This window comes from Macaca thibetana, chromosome 2 (genome assembly GCF_024542745.1).
Source record: "Macaca thibetana thibetana isolate TM-01 chromosome 2, ASM2454274v1, whole genome shotgun sequence".
Classification (NCBI taxonomy): Eukaryota; Metazoa; Chordata; class Mammalia; order Primates; family Cercopithecidae; genus Macaca; species Macaca thibetana.
This window is the reverse complement of record NC_065579.1, coordinates 105,568,769-105,587,734: the sequence shown is the minus strand read 5'-3', so window position 1 is coordinate 105,587,734 and position 18,966 is coordinate 105,568,769. Positions and strand designations below refer to the sequence as shown.

At 41.6% G+C, this 18,966-nt stretch overlaps 1 protein-coding gene across 6 annotated transcripts in view; it reads right to left on the bottom strand.

The window, feature by feature from the left end:
• The window catches only part of DOCK3 (dedicator of cytokinesis 3), a 688,972-nt gene that overhangs the window by 112,933 nt on the left and 557,073 nt on the right, over positions 1 to 18,966 (bottom strand). For all 6 annotated transcript variants that reach the window (XM_050780657.1, XM_050780653.1, XM_050780654.1 and 3 more), the window contains one exon: positions 5,383 to 5,553. In XM_050780657.1, coding sequence (XP_050636614.1) covers positions 5,383 to 5,553 — 171 coding nt within the window. The remainder of the gene's footprint in view (positions 1 to 5,382; positions 5,554 to 18,966) is intronic.

Sequence of the window (18,966 nt, the reverse complement as noted above, 5' to 3'; positions counted from 1 at the left end):
CTGCTCACAGCCCTGCAGCCAATGATCCAGTTCTGAGAGCTGTACCATTTCCCCAGAATAGAGATTCTTATTTGCAACCATGAAATATGAAGGCTTCATAAATTATTTTTTTCATAAGTGATGCCTGGTAGTCTCAAGAGTAAATTCAAGAGGATGAGAAATCTGTGTATTTGGTTAGCCATAAACTCTTGAGGACTGTTGACGTGGGCTTAGAGTTCAGCGACCTAGACACCCAAGCAAGGGGAGTGGGAGTGTGCATGTTAGGCTTTTCTTCTAGGATGTAAGCTCTGGTAGACCACAAGGTAGTTTCTTGAGAACAATCTGATAATAGAACAGTTCCAGAACCTTTGGGAGGCAGAGCACTATAGGAGAAAGAGAATGGGTTTTGGAATTACACGAGTTCAAATTCGAGCTTTACCACTTACCTGACACATAAACTTTGGCAAGTTAACCTAATTCTCTGTTTCCCCATCTATAAAATGGGGATGATGCTATTACTTATTTCTTGATGCTGGTATGAGGGAAATTTTTACATAAAGTTTCCAGTAGAATGTCTGGAACACAATAGGCCTTTGATATATGCTGGTTCTCATGATTTTCTCTTGTGGAAGTGGAAGCAGCATGAAGACTTTTTTTCACTTCTCAGTCCCCTTATGCCATTAACTCAGGATTTACAAAGAGAAATGGAGTGCCACCTTGAGACAAAAAGGTGAGAACGCACCCTTCCCAAATGGCAGGCTGGGGAGGGAAGGCTGTTTTCCTGACTGCTCTATCAGGCAACAGACACTGGCTTAGAGTGAGTGAAAATTTATGCCATGGAAAACAGGCTTGTGCTGTGGTTTTTATTCAGGCCAGGCCCAACTGGAGCACTTATATGAGTTCTATCTGCAGATTTATAACTCCTGGAATATTGAGGAGATTGTTTCGCAGTAATTAGAACCAGAACAAAACATATTGTTAGCAGCTTAGATATAAAAAACAAAGGAGTGGTGAAGTAGGTGCTTTATAATCAATAACAAACAGTAACTCATTTGCTCTCTTAAATGGTGAAATGTCCTGCACTTAGACACCAGGACAGAAGGACTTTCACACCCTGACATCTTCTAGTGGTCATAATCAAAGATATAAAGTCTAAGTGAATAATATGCATACGTGTGTGTGTGTATCTCTCTCTCTATATATATATACACACATATACATACACACACACACACGCGCACATATATGTGAAACTCACGAAACATGAGCCTTGCACCAAAGAAGGTGGTCAGATTCTCACCCAGGTCTTAGCTGAGACCAGATCTAAGCTATTTATCTTGATGTAGTAGGAGTGTGCCACTCAATACAGGGCATTACTGTGTTACCAAGTTCCTAGAAAGCATATGTGCATTGCTTTGCTAGCTACCTCTAATCTCTCCGTATTCTGGCTGTGGGAGGGGAACGGAAGAGGAACATGAGCAGCTTAAGGTACTTAGAAGGGGAGATCACAGGTGTCTTCCTTACAGAAGCACCTGGAAGCCTTGAGGTACTCCCTTATAGAGTTCCTTATAGACTCCCTTATAGAGTATATTTCCTTATAGAGTCAAGGAAGTCTTAAGGTACTCCCAGTTGATTACCTGTCCTCTGGGCTGAGAAACCTACAGGCGACTGGTATCAAGAGGCAACACAGAGGCAAGTGGAAAACAAAATTTTTTTTTTTAATTTTTTGTTTTTTAATTTTAATCTTAAATGAGACAGTTTAAATATATACTTGGGCTAACAATATACTTGGCAGTGACTGAATGACTGGACATGAGAGAGGCTCTCTGATCTTTGCTTACAGGTTTTGGTGTAATATTTAGCTTCAAAAAGTTGAAGAATATAATCCATTACATAAAAATTCTGACATTCATTTTGTAAGCAAAAATACTTCCCTTTTGACTGGGGTAATGAATTCTTGATTTGTTCTAGGGTAAGACTGTGTGGAAAGGTAACAGATTAGCTGGCCAGGCAGTTTTGTTCGTTTTCGAGACAGTGTCTTACTCTGTGGCCAGGCTGGAGTGCAGTGGTCCAATCACAGCTCACTGTAGCCTTAACTTCTTGGGCTCAGGTGATTGGCCAGGTAGTTTTAATAAAAGAAACCAAATTTTCTTCCCATACTGGTATTTCTAATATTGAATCTAATCTAATCTTTTTTTGAAGTTTCATTTTAATTAATTAATTAATTTATTATACTTTAAGTTCTGGGATGCATGTGCAGAACGTGCAGGTTTGTTACATAGGTATACACGTGCCATGGCGGTGTGCTGCACCCATCAATCCGTCATCTATGTTAGGTATTTCTCCTAATGCTATCCCTCTCCTAGTCCCCCGATCCCCCCTAGGTGTGTATGTTCCCCTCCCTGTGTCCATGTGTTCTCCTTGTTCACCTCCCACATATGCCACATATGAGTGAGAACATGTGGTGTTTGGTTTTCTGCTCCTGTGTTAGTTGACTGAGAACGATGGTTTCCAGCTTCATCCATGTCCCTGCAAAGGACATAAACTCTTCGTTTTTTATGACTGCATAGTATTCCATGGTGTATATGTGCCACATTTTCTTTACCTAGTCTATGACTGATGGGCATTTGGGTCGGTTCCAAATCTTTGTTATTGTCAACAGTGCTGCAATAAACATCCGTGTGTGGCTGGGCGCGGTGGCTCATGCCTGTAATACCAGCACTTTGAGAGGGTGAGGCAGGTGGATCACCTGAGGTCAAGAGTTCAAGACTAGCCTGGCAAACAGGGTGAAACCCCATTTCTAATAAAAATATAAAAAATTAGCTGAACATGGTGGTGTGCGCCTGTAATCCCAGCTACTCAGGAGGTTGAGGCGGGAGAATCGCTTGAACACGGGAGGTGGAGGTTGCAGTGAGCTGAGATCGCTCCATTGCACTCCAGCTTGGGCAACAAGAGTGAAACTCCATTTCAAAAAAAAAAAGAAAAAGAAAAAGAAAGAAAAAAACATACGTGTGTATGTGTCTTTATAGTAGAATGATTTATAATCCTTTGGGTATATACCCAGTAATGGGATTGCTGGGTCAAATGGTATTTCTAGCTCTAGATCCTTGAGGAATCACCACACTGTCTTCCACAATGGTTGAACTAATTTACACTCCCACCAACAGTGTAAAAGTGTTCCTATTTCTCCACATCTCTCCAGCATCTGTTGTTTCCTGACTTTTAAATGATCGCCATTCTAACTGGTGTGAGATGGTATCTCATTGTGGTTTTGATTTGCATTTCTCTAATGACCAGTGATGATGAGTTTTTTTCATGTTTGTTGGCCATGTAAATGTCTTCTTTTGAGAAGTGTTTGTTCATCTCCTTTGCCCACTTTTTTATGTTTTTTTTTTTTTTCTTGTAAATTTGTTTAAGTTCTTTGTAGATTTTGGATGTTAGCCCTTTGTCAGATGGATAGATTGCAAAAATTTTCTCCTATTCTATAGGTTGCCAGCGGAGGCTGCAGAACAGCAAAGATTGTTGCCTATTTCTTCCTCTGGAAGCTTCTTCCCAGAGTGGCACCCACCAGATGCCAGCCACAGCTCTCCTGTATGAGGTGTCTGTCGTCCCCTACTGGGAAGTGTCTCCCAGTCAGGAGGCATGGGGGTCAGGGATCCACTTAAGGAGACAGTCTGTCCCTTAGCGGAGCTCGAGCACTGTGCTGGGAGATCTGCCACTCCCTTCAGAGTCGGCAGGCAAGAACACTTAAGTCTGCTGAAGCTGTGCCCATAGCTGCCCCTTCCCCCAGGTGCTCTGTCCCAGGGAGATGGGAGTTGGATCTGTAAGCCCCTGACTGGGCTTGATGCCTTTCTTTCACAGATGCCCTGCCCAGAGAGGAGGAACCTAGAGAGGCAGTCTGGCTATGGTAGATTGACAGCACTGTGGTGGGCTCTGCCCCCTCCAAAGTTCCTGTCAGCCTTTCTTACACTGTGAGGGGACAACTGCCTTCTCAAGCCTCTGTAATGGTGGATGCCCCTTCCCTGACCAAGATTGAGTGTGCCAGGTCGACGTCAGACTGCTGTGCTGGCAGTGAGAATTTCAAGCCAGTGGATCTCAGCTTGCTGGGCCCCATGGGGGTGGGATTCGCTGAGCTAGACCACTTGGCTTCCTGGCTTCAGCCCCCTTTCCAGGGGAGTGAACGGTTCTGTCTCGCTGGTGTTCCAGGTTCCACTGGGGTATGAAAAAAACTCCTGCTGCTAGCTCAGTGTCTGCCCAATCAGCCGCCCAGTTTTGTGCTTGAAACCCAGGGCCCTGGTAGTGTAGGCACCTGAGGGAATCTCCTGGTCTGCGGGTTGCAAAGACTGTGGGAAAAGCGTAGTATCTGGGCCGGAATGCACCGTTCCTCAAGGCACAGTCTCTCCTGGCTTCCCTTGGTTAAGGGAGGGAGTTCCCTAACCCCTTGAGCTTCCCAGGTGAGGCGACACCCCACCCTGCTTCTGCTTGCCCTTCATGGGTACACCCACTGTCTAGCCAGTCCCAGTGAGATGAGCCGGGTACCTCAGTTGGAAATGCAGATCATCCGCCTTTTGCGTTGATCTCACTGGGAGCTGTAGTCCAGAGATGTTCCTATTTGGCCATCTTGCCAGCCCTCTGATCCTAATTTAATCTTAATTCTTAGCCAAAGCTTCCTAGTTAATCCTACTGTTTTACAAATTATTTCATTCAACTTCTGGAATGGACAAAAGCTAATCTAAATTTTCTTTTTTCCTTTTTCTTTTTGGAGACAGTCTCACTCTGTTGCCCAGGCTGGAGTGCAGTGGTGCAATCTTGGCTCATGGCAACCTCCACCTCCCGGGTTCAAGCAATTCTCCTGCCTCAGCCTCCTGAGTAGCCAGGACTACAGGTGCATGCTAATTTTTTCTATTTTTAGTAGAGATGGGGTTTCATCATGTTGCCGAGGGTGGTCTTGAACTCCTGAGCTCAAGCAATCCGCCCACCTTGGCCTCCCAAAGTGCTAGGATTACAGGCGTGAGCCACTGTGCCCAACTTTCGTTAATACAATGCTTAATCAGGAAATAAAATTCCCCATACATTCTGATTATCTCCTATGAATAAGATGTTCATAAAAAACTAAGTAGTATGTAGCTAAATAAATTTAGTCTAAAGACTGTTCACAAGAACAAATTTGTGCTTCATCTCCAACATAAAGCCAATGAGCTGTTTTACATCTGGCAGCTGAGGCACGGCCAGATTTGCAGTAAAAGCAGCATTTTGTTGTATCAGGTATTTCCTTATAAATCACCCCTTACCCAACACACATGATCCTGGCAGGGTTTCTTCATCTCTGAAAACCAGAAGACAAAGAAACCACCCGCTGAGAAAGAGGAACCCAGCAGCAAAGCTTCCCTGCAGTGTGCGAACCTGAGTAAAAAGGAGTGTTTCTGAGTTTCTGCTGTCCAGACTGAGCACAAACCGGATGGACTGGAAAAGTTCTTGGATACTGGATCTGAATTGTTCCTCTTCCATTCCACAAGTGGCTCGTGAGTACAGGATCCGTGACTGTACAATGAACTTGAAAAGGTACTCCAAGGCCTGGAAAGTGTGGGAGAAAAAGTGATAGAGAGGTGTTGAAGATGGTCAGGAACTCACATAGCAGAAAACAAAGGGCAAAGTAATAGCAGTTTCTATATCAAAATCAGGTGATGGACAGTTCTAACTATGGAGATAGATAGGCACTTTATTTTTTAAATTTTTTTCTCAAATATCCAAATTGTCACTAAGCAGCAGCTACCTTCTTATTGAAAGAATCATTAAATAATTTCACAACTGTTTTCTGAGGTTCTGGAATTAAGGAGCCATGGACTGTTATAGAAATAGTTGAATTCAAGAACATTCAGAGTTTAAAAAATAAGTTTCTTTGTATTTTTTTTTCAGGTCTGGAAATAAAAGGGTCACAAGGCAAGGATGTAAGAAACACTCAAGTTTACTGCAAGAAGGAAGTATCCTAAAGGACTCAGGAGTCCTCAGACTTAGGAGTCTCCTACATCTTTAAGATATAGCTGGGGCCTGACACAGTTCCTCCTTTTTCACCAGGGGTCACAGAAATCTGAAGAAAACTTGTCCCAGGCTGCACAGCAGCCGATAGGCCTGATACATCCAGTATCCACCCTCTTTCCACAAAGACATCTGCCATAAACAGTTCATAAATAGTATAAGATGAAGCTTCTGCAAAAAGTTTGGGAGCAGAATCTGATTCTGAGGAGTTCCTGACGCTTGGCCCATGCTTACAGAGTAATTTCCTTTTAAGAGAACACATTCAAGACCCAATATTATGTTTTCTAATTAAAAAAACAAAAAAAAACAAAAAAACACAGATTTCCCAGACACTGAAAAGGAAGAGATAATGGAGAGAAACTTACGCAACGCTGAAACAAACAGAAGTCAGGTACTTGAAACATAAACAGGAAACAATTCCTAAACTCCCTTTCATGATCTATCCAGCTGTTAGACGGTTTGGAAAAGCAGAACTTAATATTTTGTGGCCCATACAAAATTCAGTTGGCACTGGGGAATGCCAGTTTAGAAAATGTGTCATCCAGGGATTGTATCAGATGATTCTGTAGAAGAAATGAGTGTGTGGCCTCGTCTCCATAAATGCTACACCCTCTGTTCTAGTAGCTTTTTAATGCCTAGTCTATAAAGAACTTGAAAAATCTGTCAGTTGTTAAACCCAGACACTTGCAGGCTGGACTCTGCCACTGCTCTAGTAAGTCTATATTGCGGTGACTCTTCGGGCCCATGAAGCAGAAAGTATACGCTTCTGAGCCAGCTTCATTTATTAGGTCATGCCAGTTTGAAGTCACTGAAGTAGGACGTATTTTCTATTAAAATAAAGAAAATAAACATGTACATTTTCCAAACTAAATGGCTAGGTAGCAGGTCTGACCTTTCCCTTTAGGTACTTTGGTTTTGTATGATTAACATGGCTTGCTGGGCTCAGCAGAGGACAAAAGAGGGACAGGGTCAGGATTGACACTCTGGAATCCTTAGAGGTAGGGATTAGAATCCCTATAGGTAAAAGATAGAATAGATCTTGGAGCAGCCTAAAAAAGCCAGGATTGCTTCCTCAGTTAAGTCACATAGAAAATGAAAAGCATGCTAAGACCTGGAAAGATTCACCAAAAATGTATTATGCATAGAAGAAGAACATGAACTTATTGAGCATCCTACTATCATATGCCCAAGCCCCAGAAGATGCAGGAAGGATTGGTAATTACGTGGAGCATTGGAAATAAAGACAGTAAAATAAACTAATATTTTTTCTGAAAAGTATAATTTTAGGACACCTGAGAGGTAGGCAAATCTAATTATGTGCTCCATACTACTCTTCTAATTTTAAAAAGTTTTTTTGTTTGTTTGGTTTTTAAGTTTGAAACAGCTACCACAAGAGATGTAATGAGTGGCATTAAACATTTGCCAGTTTCAGGGAGATAGAACTAGACAGCAAAGTGACTTGCACCTTTTGGGCATGAGAGCTTGCTTCCTCTATTAGGTTACACAATATAAGACAACTAGCAGAGGAGCACAAGGCTGATGTCAGAGAAGTCTCCATGCAAACCCGGATGAGGACATGGAAAATAAAGCCACTTCCAGTCATTCGTCAGTACCTGACTTCCCTCCTCCCCACTCCTCTTGAATCTCTTGAATTTTTGGATCAGTACCATCTTGATCAGGACCAGGTGATGCTGGCCACCTCTGACAGATTCAACTGGGGAAGGAGAGTGGGGCAGAGGAGTGGAATAGAAGGTGAGAGGTGGAGCCTGTGGAATTTGTTCAAGCTTTAAAGGTGCTCCGATTACTGTGTAGAGACAATGGAGCACTTAACTGCGGCTCAAGCAGCTGCCCTGTCCATTTTTGCTTAAGTTAATAAACCTGTAAGAAAAGAGATCCTAAAAGTTATTACCATGTTTGTATCACCAAGAAGATCCACCGTGCCCTCTCTTTCCTCCTTGTGGCTACTTGCTAAGGAACTGATACAGCTCAGCATGGAAAAGTGTGCTGTTGTTTTAGAATGCCTTGTGAAGAGCCACCCTAAAACCCACAATGACACCCCTGCATGCCTCTCACGTTGTGAACAAACAATAAAACCAAGTAAGAAATAATGAACTTTTAATTTTCACCTTCTTCAACAGAACTTTTTTTAAGGTCATGATTCTGAAGGTAAAAGGAAGAGATAAGGTTATGAGTGGAAAGATATATTGAATCAAAAGTATTAAGGAAGAAGTTTCCTGGTTCATGGCTTTTGATACTGGAACGAGAAGTATCAGGCCAGGAGCATGCATCCTATGAAGAAGGAGGAAAACAGGATTAGATGGAAACTTACTAATTTGGTGAAGGAGACATGTAAACTGAAATCAGATAAAGAAGAGGAAATGAACTGATAAAACCTTAGTGTTGGATATATTACAGAACAAGTGTGAAATGGTGAGAACAAATATGAAAACACCTCAGAAAAATGCTCCCCGAAAGGGAATTCTTCCTTTTCCCTACCCAAACCTTATCTTTCCCAGAATTCTGTACCTCCATAAATGGCCTTGCCATCAACTCAGCTGATTTAGCAAAGACCCCTTAGAAACAGTCACAGTTCTCCCTTATTATCATCTTCTACATCCAATCTAGCATTTGAAAGCCTTTGCTTTAGCCACATCAATTGCCTTTTGGTTCCTTAAAAATCCAAGCTCTTGGGGCCCGGTGCAGTGGCTCATCCCTGTAATTCCAGGACTTTGGAAGGTGGAAGTGGGTGGATCACCCGAGGCCAGGAGTGGCTAACTAGAACACACAGTGTAGAGAAGACGTTAAATGACCCGATGGAGCTGAAAACCATAGCACAAGAACTACATAACACATGCACAAGCTTCACTAGCCGATTCGATCAAGAGGAAGAAAGGGGATCAGTGATTGAAGATCAAATGAATGAAATGAAGTGAGAAGTTTAAGAGAAAAAAGAGTAAAAAGAAATGAACAAAGCCTCCAATAAATACGGGACTATGTGAAAAGACCAAATCTATGTCTGATTGGTGTACCTGAAAGTGACAGGGAGAATGGAACCAAGCTGGAAAACACTCTTCAGGATATTATCCAGGAGAACTTCCCCAACCTAACAAGACAGGCCAACATTCAAATTCAGGAAATACAAAGAACACCACAAAGATACTCCCCAAGAAGAGAAACTCCAAGACACATAATTGAAAGTTGAAATAAAGGAAAAAATGTTAAGGGCAGCCAGAGAGAAAGACTGGGTTACTCACAAATGGAAGCCCATCAGACTAACAGCGGCTCTCTTGGCAGAAACTCTACAAGCCAGAAGAGAGTGGGGGCCAATATTTAACATTCTTACAGAAAAGAATTTTCGGGGGGGCGGAGCAAGATGGCCGAATAGGAACAGCTCCAGTCTCCAACTCCCAGTGCGAGCGACACAGAAGACCGGTGATTTCTGCATTTTCAACTGAGGTACTGGGTTCATCTCACTAGGGAGTGCCGGACAATCGGTGCTGGTCAGCTGCTGCAGCCCGACCAGCGAGAGCTGAAGCAGGGTGAGGCATCGCCTCACCTGGGAAGCGCAAGGGGGAAGGGAATCCCTTTTCCTAGCCAGGGGAACTGAGATACACAACACCTGGAAAATCGGGTAACTCCCACCCCAATACTGAGCTTTAACCTAACGGGCACACCAGGAGATTATATCCCACACCTGGCCGGGAGGGTCCCAAGCCCACGGAGCCTCCCTCATTGCTAGCACAGCAGTCTGTGATCTACTGGCAAGGCAGCAGCGAGGCTGGGGGAGGGGCGCCTGCCATTGCTGAGGCTTAAGTAGGTAAACAAAGCCGCTGGGAAGCTCGAACTGGGTGGAGCTCACAGCAGCTCACGGAAACCTGCCTGTCTCTGTAGACTCCACCTCTGGGGACAGGGCACAGTAAACAATAACAAACGCAGCAGAAACCTCTGCAGACGCAAACGACTCTGTCTGACAGCTTTGAAGAGAGCAGTGGATCTCCCAACACAGAGGTTGAGAGCTGAGAAGGGACAGACTGCCTGCTCAAGTGGGTCCCTGACCCCTGAGTAGCCTAACTGGGAGACATCCCCCACTAGGGGCAGTCTGACACCCCACACCTCACAGGGTGGAGTACCCCCCTGAGAGGAAGCTTCCAAAGCAAGAATCAGACAGGTACACTCGCTGTTCAGCAATATTCTATCTTCTGCAGCCTCTGCTGCTGATACCCAGGCAAACAGGGTCTGGAGTGGACCTCAAGCAATCTCTAACAGACCCACAGCTGAGGGTCCTGACTGTTAGAAGGAAAACTATCAAACAGGAAGGACACCTACACCAAATCCCCATCAGTATGTCACCATCATCAAAGATGAGAGTAAGATAAAACCACAAAGATGGGGAAAAAGCAGGGCAGAAAACCTGGAAATTCAAAAAATAAGAGCACATCTCCCCCGGCAAAGGAGCACAGCTCATCGCCAGCAATGGATCAAAGCTGGATGGAGAATGACTTTGACGAGATGAGAGAAGAAGGCTTCAGTCCATCAAACTTCTCATAGCTAAAGGAGGAATTACGTACCCAGTGCAAAGAAACTACAAATCTTGAAAAAAAAGTGGAAGAATTGATGGCTAGAGTAATTAATGCAGAGAAGGTCATAAACGAAATGAAAGAGATGAAAACCACGACACGAGAAATACATGACAAATGCACAAGCTTCAGTAACCAACTCGATCAACTGGAAGAAAGAGTATCAGTGATTGAGGATCAAATGAATGAAATGAAGCGAGAAGAGAAACCAAAAGAAAAAAGAGTAAAAAGAAATGAACAAAGCCTGCAAGAAGTATGGGATTATGTAAAAAGACCAAATCTATGTCTGATTGGGGTGCCTGAAAGTGAGGGGGAAAATGGAACCAAGTTGGAAAACACTCTTCAGGATATCATCCAGAAGAACTTCCCCAACCTAGTAGGGCAGGCCAACATTCAAAACCAGGAAATACAGAGAACGCCACAAAGATACTCCTCGAGAAGAGCAACTCCAAGACACATAATTGCCAGATTCACCAAAGTTGAAATGAAGGAAAAAATCTTAAGGGCAGCCAGAGAGAAAGGTCAGGTTACCCACAAAGGGAAGCCCATCAGACTAACAGCAGATCTCTCGGCAGAAACTCTCCAAGCCAGAAGAGAGTGGGGGCCAATATTCAACATTCTTAAAGAAAAGAATTTTCAACCCAGAATTTCATATCCAGCCAAACTAAGTTTCATCAGTGAAGGAGAAATAAAATCCTTTACAGATAAGCAAATGCTTAGAGATTTTGTCACCACCAGGCCTGCCTTACAAGAGACCCTGAAGGAAGCACTAAACATGGAAAAGAACAACCGGTACCAGCCATTGCAAAAACATGCCAAAATGTAAAGACCATCGAGGCTAGGAAGAAACTGCATCAACTAATGAGCAAAATAACCAGTTAATATCATAATGGCAGGATCAAGTTCACACATAACAATATTAACCTTAAATGTAAATGGACTAAATGCTCCAATTAAAAGACACAGACTGGCAAACTGGATAAAGAGTCAAGACCCATCAGTCTGCTGTATTCAGGAGACCCATCTCACACGCAGAGACATACATAGGCTCAAAATAAAGGGATGGAGGAAGATTTACCAAGCAAATGGAGAACAAAAAAAAGCAGGGGTTGCAATACTAGTCTCTGATAAAACAGACTTTAAACCATCAAAGATCAAAAGAGACAAAGAAGGCCATTACATAATGGTAAAGGGATCAATTCAACAGGAAGAGCTAACTATCCTAAATATATATGCACCCAATACAGGAGCACCCTGATTCATAAAGCAAGTCCTTAGAGACTTACAAAGAGACTTAGACTCCCATACAATAATAATGGGAGACTTCAACACCCCACTGTCAACATTAGACAGATCAACGAGACAGAAAGTTAACAAGGATATCCAGGAATTGAACTCATCTCTGCAGCAAGCAGACCTAATAGACATCTATGGAACTCTCCACCCCAAATCAACAAAATATACATTCTTCTCAGCACCACATCGCACTTACTCCAAAATTGACCACATAATTGGAAGTAAAGCACTCCTCAGCAAATGCACAAGAACAGAAATTATAACAAACTGTCTCTCAGACCACAGTGCAATCAAACTAGAACTCAGGACTAAGAAACTCAATCAAATCTGCTCAACTACATGGAAACTGAACAACCTGCTCCTGAATGACTACTGGGTACATAACGAAATGAAGGCAGAAATAAAGAAGTTCTTTGAAACCAATGAGAACAAAGATACAACACACCAGAATCTCTGGGACACATTTAAAGCAGTGTGTAGAGGGAAATTTATAGCACTAAATGCCCACAAGAGAAAGCAGGAAAGATCTAAAATTGACACTCTAACATCGCAATTAAAAGAACTAGAGAAGCAAGAGCAAACACATTCGAAAGCTGGCAGAAGGCAAGAAATAACTAAGATCAGAGCAGAACTGAAGGAGATAGAGACACAAAAAACCCTCCAAAAAATCAATGAATCCAGGAGTTGGTTTTTTGAAAAGATCAACAAAATTGACAGACCGCTAGCAAGACTAATAAAGAAGAAAAGAGAGAAGAATCAAATTGACGCAATAAAAAATGATAAAGGGGATATCACCACCGACCCCACAGAAATACAAACTACCATCAGAGAATACTATAAACACCTCTATGCAAATAAACTAGAAAATCTAGAAGAAATGGATAATTTCCTGGACGCTTACACTCTTCCAAGACTAAACCAGGAAGAAGTTGAATTCCTGAATAGACCAATAGCAGGCTCTGAAATTGAGGCAATAATTAATAGCCTACCAACCAAAAAAAGTCCAGGACCAGATGGATTCACAGCCAAATTCTACCAGAGGTACAAGGAGGAGCTGGTACCATTCCTTCTGAAACTATTCCAATCAATAGAAAAAGAGGGAATCCTCCCTAACTCATTTTATGAGGCCAACATGATCCTGATACCAAAGCCTGGCAGAGACACAACAAAAAAGAGATTTTTAGACCAATATCCCTGATGAACATCGATGCAAAAATCCTCAATAAAATACTGGCAAACCAGATTCAGCAACACATCAAAAAGCTTATCCACCATGATCAAGTGGGCTTCATCCCTGGGATGCAAGGCTGGTTCAACATTCGCAAATCAATAAACATAATCCAGCATATAAACAGAACCAAAGACAAGAACCACATGATTATCTCAATAGATGCAGAAAAGGCTTTTGACAAAATTCAACAGCCCTTCATGCTAAAAACGCTCAATAAATTCGGTACTGATGGAACGTACCTCAAAATAATAAGAGCTATTTATGACAAACCCACAGCCAATATCATACTGAATGGGCAAAAACTGGAAAAATACCCTTTGAAAACTGGCACAAGACAGGGATGCCCTCTCTCACCACTCCTATTCAACATAGTGTTGGAAGTTCTGGCTAGGGCAATCAGGCAAGAGAAAGAAATCAAGGGTATTCAGTTAGGAAAAGAAGAAGTCAAATTGTCCCTGTTTGCAGATGACATGATTGTATATTTAGAAAACCCCATTGTCTCAGCCCAAAATCTCCTTAAGCTGATAAGCAACTTCAGCAAAGTCTCAGGATACAAAATTAATGTGCAAAAATCACAAGCATTCATATACACCAGTAACAGACAAACAGAGAGCCAAATCATGAATGAACTTCCATTCACAATTGCTTCAAAGAGAATAAAATACCTAGGAATCCAACTTACAAGGGATGTAAAGGACCTCTTCAAGGAGAACTACAAACCACTGCTCAGTGAAATAAAAGAGGACACAAACAAATGGAAGAACATACCATGCTCATGGATAGGAAGAATCAATATTGTGAAAATGGCCGTACTGCCCAAGGTTATTTATAGATTCAATGCCATCCCCATCAAGCTACCAATGAGTTTCTTCACAGAATTAGAAAAAACTGCTTTAAAGTTCATATGGAACCAAAAAAGAGCCCGCATCTCCAAGACAATCCTAAGTCAAAAGAACAAAGCTGGAGGCATCACGCTACCTGACTTCAAACTATACTACAAGGCTACAGTAACCAAAACAGCATGGTACTAGTACCAAAACAGAGATATAGACCAATGGAACAGAACAGAGTCCTCAGAAATAATACCACACATCTACAGCCATCTGATCTTTGACAAACCTGAGAGAAACAAGAAATGGGGAAAGGATTCCCTATTTAATAAATGGTGCTGGGAAAATTGGCTAGCCATAAGTAGAAAGCTGAAACTGGATCCTTTCCTTACTCCTTATATGAAAATTAATTCAAGATGGATTAGAGACTTAAATGTTAGACCTAATACCATAAAAATCCTAGAGGAAAACCTAGGTAGTACCATTCAGGACAGAGGCATGGGCAAAGACTTCATGTCTAAAACACCAAAAGCAATGGCAGCAAAAGCCAAAATTGACAAATGGGATCTCATTAAACTAAAGAGCTTCTGCACAGCAAAAGAAACTACCATCAGAGTGAACAGGCAACCTACAGAATAGGAGAAAATTTTTGCAATCTACTCATCTGACAAAGGGTTAATATCCAGAACCTACAAAGAACTCAAACAAATTTACAAGAAAAAAACAAACAACCCCATCAAAAAGTGGGCAAAGGATATGAACAGACATTTCTCAGAAGAAGACATTCATACAGCCAACAGACACATGAAAAAATGCTCATCATCACTGGCTATCAGAGAAATGCAAATCAAAACCACAATGAGATACCATCTCACACCAGTCAGAATGGCGATCATTAAAGAGTCAGGAAACAACAGGTGCTGGAGTGGATGTGGAGAAATAGGAACACTTTTACACTGTTGGTGGGACTGTAAACTAGTTCAACCATTATGGAAAACAGTATGGCGATTCTTCAAGGATCTAGAACTAGATGTACCATATGACCCAGCCATCCCATTACTGGGTATATACCCAAAGGATTATAAATCATGCTGCTCTAAAGACACATGCACACGTATGTTTATTGCGGCACTATTCACAATAGCAAAGACTTGGAATCAACCCAAATGTCCATCACTGACAGACTGGATTAAGAAAATGTGGCACATATACACCATGAAATACTATGCAGCCATAAAAAAGGATGAGTTTGTGTCCTTTGTAGGGACATGGATGCAGCTGGAAACCATCATTCTTAGCAAACTATCACAAGAACAGAAAACCAAACACCGCATGTTCTCACTCATAGGTGGGAACTGAACAATGAGATCACTTGGACTCAGGAAGGGGAACATCACACACCGGGGCCTATCATAGGGAGGGGGTAGGGGGGAGGGATTGCATTGGGAGTTATACCTGATGTAAATGCCGAGTTGATGGGTGCTGACGAGGTGATGGTTGCAGCACAGCAACATGGCACAAGTATACATATGTAACAAACCTGCACGTTATGCACATGTACCCTAGAACTCAAAGTATAATAATAATTAAAAAAAAAAAAAAAAAAAAAAAGTATTTTCAACCTAGAATTTAATATCTAGCCAAACTAAGCTTCATAAGTGAAGGACAAATAAAATCCTTTACAGACAAACAAATGCTGAGAGATTCTGTCACCACCAGGCCTGCCTTACAAGAGCTCCTGAAGGAAGCACTGAAGGTGGAAAGGAACAACTGGTACCAGCCACTGCAAAAACATGCCAAATTGTAAAGACCATTGATGCTAGGAAGAAACTGCATTAACTAACGAGCAAAATAACCAGCTAACATCATAATGACAGTATCAAATTCACACATAACAATACTAACTTTAAATGTAAATGGACTAAATGCCCCAATTATAAGACACAGACTGGCAAATTGAATAAAGAGTCAAGACCCATCAGTGTGCTGTATTCAGGAAACCCATCTTGCATACAGAGACACACATAGGCTCAAAATAAAGGGATGGGGGAAGATCAACCCCATCTGTTGCTTGCTGTTTCCCAAGCAAATGGAAAACAAAAAAAAGCAGAGGTTGCAATCCTAGTCTCTGATAAAATAGACTTTAAACTGACAAAGATCAAAAGAGACAAAGAAGGCCATTACACAATGGTAAAGGGATCAATTCAACAAGAAGAGTTAACCATACTAAATATATATGCACCCAATAAAGGAGCACCCAGATTCATAAAGCAAGTCCTTAGAGACCTACAAAGATATTTAGACTCCCCCACAATAATAATGGGAGACTTTTAACACCACATTGTCAACATTAGACAGATCAACGAGACAGAAAGTTAACAAGGATATCCAGGACTTGAACTCAGCTCTGCAGCAAGCAGACCTAATAGACATCTACAGAACCCTCCACCCCAAATCAACAGAATACACATTCTTCTTAGCACCACATCACACTTATTCTGAAATTGACCACATAGTTGGAAGTAAAGCACTCCTCAGCAAATGTACAAGAACAGAAATTATAACAAACTGTCTCTCAGACCACAGTGCAATCAAACTAGAACTCAGGATTAAGAAACTCACTCAAAACCGCTCAACTACATGGAAACTGAACAACCTGCTCCCGACTGACTACTGCATACATAATGAAATGAAGGCAGAAATAAAGATATTCTTTGAAACCAATGAGAACAAAGACCAATGTACCAGAACCTCTGGGACACATTTAAAGCAGTGTGTAGAGGGAAATTTATAGCACTAAATGCCCACAAGAGAAAGCAGGAAAGATCTAAAATTGACACCCTAATATCACAATTAAAAGAACTAGAGAAGCAAGAGCAAACACATTCAAAAGCTAGCAGAAGGCAAGAAATAACTAAGATCAGAACCGAAGGAGATGGCAACACCAAAAACCCTTCAAAAAATCAATGAATCCAGGAGCTGGTTTTTTTGAAAAGATCAACAAAATTGATAGACTGCTAGCAACACCAATAAAGAAGAGAGAAGAATCAAATAGACGCAATAAAAAATGATAATGGAGATATCACCACCGACCCCACAGAAATACAAACTACCATCAGAGAACACTATAAACACCTCTACTCAATAAACTAGAAAATCTAGAGAAGAAATGGATAAATTCCTGGACACATACACCCTCCCAAGACTAAACCAGGAAGAAGTTGAATTCCTGAATAGACCAACAACAGGCTCTGAAATTGAGGCAATAATTAATAGTCTATCAACCAAAAAAAGTCCAGGACCAGACAGATTCACAGCCGAATTCTACCAGAGGTACAAGGAGGAGCTGGTACCATTCCTTCTGAAACTATTCCAATCAATAGAAAAAGAGGGAATCCTCCCTAACTCATTTTTGAAGCCAGCATCATCCTGATACCAAACTCTGGCAGAGACACAATGAAAAAAGATAATTTTAGACCAACATGCCTGATGAACATCAAAATGCAAAAATCCTCAATAAAATACTGGTAAACTGAATCCAAGCAGCACATCAAAAAGCTTATCCACCATGATCAGTGGGCTTCATCCCTGGGATGCAAGGCTGGTTCAACATACAAATCAATAAACGTAATCCATCACATAAACAGAACCAAAGACAAAAACCACATGATTATCTCAACAGATGCAGAAACGGCCTTTGACAAAATTCAACAGCTCTTCATGCTAAAAACTCTCAATAAACTAGGTATTGATGGAACATATCTCAAAATAATATGAGCTATTTATGACAAACCCACAGCCAATATCATACTGAATGGGTAAAAACTGGAAACATTCCCCTTGAAAACTGGCACAAGACAGGGATGCCCTCTCTCACCACTCCTATTCAACATAGTGTTGGAAGTTCTGGCCAGGGCAATCAGGCAGGAGAAAGAAATAAAGGGTAATCAATTAGGAAAAGAAGAAGTCAAATTGTCCCTGTTTGCAGATGACATGATTGCATATTTAGAAAACCCCATTGTCTCAGCCCAAAATCTCCTTAAGCTGATAAGCAACTTCAGCAAAGTCTCAGGATACAAAATGAATGTGCAAAAATCACAAGCATTCTTATACACCAATAACAGACAAACAGAGAGCCAAATCATGAGTGAACTCCCATTCACAATTGCTTCAAAGAGAATAAAATACCCAGGAATCCAACTTACAAGGACCTCTTCAAGGAGGACTACAAACCACTGCTCAACGAAATAAAAGAGGACACAAACAAATGGAAGACTATTCCATGCTCATGGATAGGAAGAATCCATATCGTGAAAATGGCTGTACTGCCCAAGGTAATTTATAGATTCAATGCCATCCTCATCAAGCTACCAATAACTTTATTCACAGAACTGGAAAAAACTACTTTAAAGCTCATATGGAACCAAAATGAGCCTGTATTGCGAAGATAATCCTAAGAAAAAGAACAAAGCTGGAGGCATCACACTACCTCACTTCAAACTATACTGCAAGGCTACAGTAACCAAAACAGCATGGTACTGGTACCAAAACAGCGATATAGACCAATGGAAGAGAACAGACCCTCAGAAATAACACCACACACCTACAACCATCTGATCTTTGACAAACCTGACAAAAACAAGCAATGGGGAAAGGATTCCCTATTTAATAAATGGTGCTGGGAAAACTGGCTAGCCACATGTAGGAAGCTGAAACTGAATCCCTTCCTTACACCTTAAACAAAAATTAATTCAAGATGGATTAGAGACTTAAATGTTAGACCTAAAACCATAAAATCCCTAGAAGAAAACCTAGGCAATACCATTCAGGACACAGGCATGGGCAAGGACTTCATGATTAGAACACCAAAAGCAATGGCAACAAAGCCAAAATTGACAAATGGGATCTAATTAACTAAAGAGCTTCTGCACAGCAAAAGAAACTATCATCAGAGTGAACAGGCAACCTACAGAATGGGAGAAAATTGTTACAATCTACCCATCTGACAAAGGGCTAG